The sequence below is a fragment of the Diaphorina citri genome, unplaced genomic scaffold (assembly GCF_000475195.1).
Source record: "Diaphorina citri unplaced genomic scaffold, Diaci psyllid genome assembly version 1.1 scaffold18788, whole genome shotgun sequence".
NCBI classification, from domain to species: domain Eukaryota; kingdom Metazoa; phylum Arthropoda; class Insecta; order Hemiptera; family Psyllidae; genus Diaphorina; species Diaphorina citri.
Genome location: NW_007396142.1, coordinates 6,908 through 10,666, shown reverse-complemented (window position 1 = coordinate 10,666; position 3,759 = coordinate 6,908). Strand labels below are relative to the sequence as shown.

The 3,759-nt window shown below is 39.1% G+C and overlaps 1 protein-coding gene across 1 annotated transcript; it reads left to right on the top strand.

Moving 5' to 3' along the window:
* Positions 1–6: 6 nt before the first annotated feature.
* Positions 7–3,236, top strand: LOC103523284 (enolase-like). Its single transcript, XM_008488342.2, is given in 7 exon segments — positions 7–94; positions 462–638; positions 1,154–1,308; positions 2,455–2,593; positions 2,986–3,063; positions 3,065–3,211; positions 3,213–3,236. Coding segments are annotated over 7 exon segments (783 nt in total). The 5' UTR covers positions 7–31.
* The last annotated feature ends 523 nt before the right edge of the window (positions 3,237–3,759 follow it).

The following is a 3,759-nucleotide window of genomic DNA, read 5'->3' as shown; positions in this document are numbered from 1 at the left end:
AGTCTTTGTAAGATTTTACAGTTCTGTCAGAATGCCTATCAGCAAGATTCATGCCCGTCAAATCTTTGACTCTCGTGGTAACCCAACTGTTGAGGTAAGTTTTTTTCCTTTATTTTTTAGAGTAAGTACCTAATACTTACTTACCTTCCTACCAAAAATAATAAGCAGTTGGCTTGTAACACTATTATTTATTTCATCTACCTGTGGTACCTTCTACACATTTGAGTACCACTTTGATTCTCTTTTTAAAAAATAAATTTCCCATCTGAGGAGCATAATTCCTATATAGGTAGTACATACTATTTAAATTTAACCCATCTGAGAAACAATATTACAGGTATTTAAATTTAACCTGAGAAAATTCCCATCAAAGCATAATTTGCTTTGGATACCTAAGTATGTTAGATATTAGTTGATTTCATAATTCTCACTATTTCCAAATCAATTTCTCTTGTTTCCAGGTTGACCTCACCACAGAACTTGGCCTGTTCAGAGCTGCTGTCCCTTCTGGTGCCAGCACTGGAATCTATGAAGCTTTGGAGCTGAGAGATAACGACAAGGCACACTATCACGGCAAGGGAGTAACCAAGGCTGTAGGCTTCATCAATAATGACATTGCCCCTGCCCTGCTCAAGGAGGTAGTTCAAATAATTTCTCTTCAAATAATTTTGACTTGAACTAGTCTAATAAAAGAATAGATTTCGTTATTCCTTTTATCAAATTTTTATGCTCTACATAGGTTCCGATGATCTTTAATTACTCAAGAAATATTAATTCTGTTAAGCATGAATGTTTGTCATTGTGATAAATTTTATGACCTGACTTGAACTACCAATACCCTACTGAGTTTGGTTACTTACTTACTTTGCTTTGTTTCTCAAATGTTCTTTCTCCTAAATGAGCTTAATTTCCTTGTTAGTCTTCTACCTATTATTTATTTACTAAAGGTACATTTTTATCCTTTTTTTTGTACCTCAATATTAGGCTAGTCATCCACTATCAGGTAGACCTGACAGGATGCCTGAGGGACTTATTATCACTGTCATACATTATTGGGTAGACCTAACAGGTACACCCATCTACCTGATACCTACCCGTCTCAGAACGGCTTTCTGGCCTTAGTAAAATATCAATATTGTCTGTTGGTTTCCAGAGCTTTGAAGTGACCCAGCAGAAGGAAATTGATGAGTTCATGATCAAACTGGATGGCACCGAGAACAAATCCAAATTCGGAGCCAACGCCATTCTGGGAGTCTCATTGGCAGTGGCCAAGGCTGGAGCTGCCAAGAAGGGAGTTCCTCTGTACAAGTGAGTAGCTTGAAAATAGGAAATTATGTTGCATCACTGAATAAGTGGGTACTTTAGGTGCAAAGGTTTTTAGTATGGGGGGGGCAGCATTACCCTCCCTCAGACCTTCTCACATTAACCTCACCAAGCAGCATGTCACCCGTTCAGATACCAACCACGCACAACGTTGCTTCACTTAAGTGAGCAATCCATTTTGGGAACTGGTGCATTCAGTGTGCTAATACCACTGGCTTAGGCTAAAAAGAGAGTGGAATGGAAAGCCTGTGCTCTCAGCCTCAGCTCTATGCAGCTTGTACTCATCACTCCCCTCTTGAAGCTTGATGCTCTCCACTCCACTCTGTTTTCAGTGTAAGTAGGTGTACCCAAATATCAATGTGTTGTTAACATTAGTTGAGTAAAGCAAATAAGAACTAGGTATTAATATCGAGTAGGCAGTATTGTTGAATAATTTCGTCATTTTAACTTAGCATGTCTTGTTTCAAGTTCAAACGGGAAATAGGTGTTAATCAATTAGTGCAACAAGTAGGTACAGAATGATTGTGTATGACCTTGGAATGATATTAGTTCTCCTTGAGTTTGTAAACCTATATATAGCAAAATGATTTGAAGTACCTTGACTTCCCAGTTGCTTAGTACCTACTAATATTCAGTACTAGTACAGTTAGCGTAAGTATAAGTACATAGCGAACCTACTAAAATTTCAGTTCAATGCTGTTGACGAAAAAAGATTTTACTGAATACCTACGTATTTAAATGATGAATAGGTATCCGGTTGTATGTCCCTGATATATTTATCAATTCATCATACTAAATAAATGAACTGTTGAATGTTATTAACCAGTAAAGTAACTCAAAACACGTAGGTTGGTACTTGTTTAGTTCGTCGAAAACTCTGAACAGTGGAAAAAATGTTCCCATTATTTTACTTTTGAAATCTAATTCTTTACTGTATAGCCTATGGCCATAATAGCAATTCTTAATGGTCATATTACCTCCAACTGTAGTAACATGTGACCTCTTAGGCCTGGAATTACCTTGTCTTAACGGGATTGAGCGAGGATCGAGACTCATTACCCAGTTTGATCCCGAGTTAATCTGACTTGGTAAGCCCCTGCCTATAGTATATTTATCATCTCTGTTCTGCAGACACTTGGCTGACCTGGCCGGGAACAGCAATATCATCCTCCCTGTACCTGCATTCAATGTTATCAACGGAGGTTCCCATGCTGGTAACAAGCTCGCTATGCAAGAGTTCATGATTCTGCCCACAGGTAAGTTGAGACGGGTGAACAATACAGGATTTTGGGATAGGATTGATTGATTGATTTTTCTTTCTTCCAAGAGGTTTGGTAGGGAACTGTAACTGCTAGGGTCTTATCGTGCCGAAATCGAAGAGAGAAGAAAGACAGGATAGATAGGATTGAAAATAATATTTTACTCATGTCTTGTACATTTTACGCGTTATGAAGTTAGGACGAAATTTTTCCCGATGAATGCGATTGTCAATAGTGCCGTGATCAAGGAAAGTCTCTTAGCTTCACAAAATTATCACTGATAAAATTATTTATTATTTACAATTATTTATAATATAGCTTTGTTAGGCTACACCTGACATACATTATTCCTCAACCGACTTACCATTATTCTTACGTGACATACAATATTCTCAACTTCCAGGTGGCCTCTTCCTTCCTTCTCCGCGAAGCCATGAAGATTGGCAGTGAAGTGTACCATCATCTGAAGAAGGTCATCAACACCCAAGTTCGGTTTGGATGCGACCGCCGTCGGAGATGAAGGAGGTTTCGCGCCTAACATTCTGGACAACAAGGAAGGTCTCAGACTCATTGTGGGGGCCATTGAGAAGGCTGGATACACGGGCAAAGTGGAGATCGGCATGGATGTGGGCTGCCTCTGAATTCTTCAAGTGAGTTGTATTGGAAGAAAAAAAACACCGTTAGTAATAAGTACATACTTAAAATCTCATTTTGTTGTTTGTTTTTGCATGTGAGAGATATATACACTAGACCCTTTGTCACTTCTAAGTAACGTGATACAGATTCTATGCTCTCATCTTTTTCAGCTCAGCCTTTTCATCCTATTCGCCCCCATAAGTTGACTGAGGAAGAAACAGCTGAGGTTCCATAACATTTTCTTTGCACATTTTATTGTCTGTAATTCTCGCAGTTATCGAGCATACGGTTTACATTCACTTTCAATCTATTTGTCAGATGATTCAGAGGAAAGTCCAACATATTGTTTTCAGTTACTCCTTTGAATTAGTATTGGTTTAAGCTAATTCACTTTCAATATTTTGTTTCTCTTCCTATTGACTGCCGCGCGGGATTTCAGGGGGGGGGGGCGGGGGGGGGGGAGGGAAGGCAATACGTCTGACTTCAGGAAAAACCCATCCAACTCCGCCCAAGTCCAGTGCTCCTGCAGACAAGTTGAGCG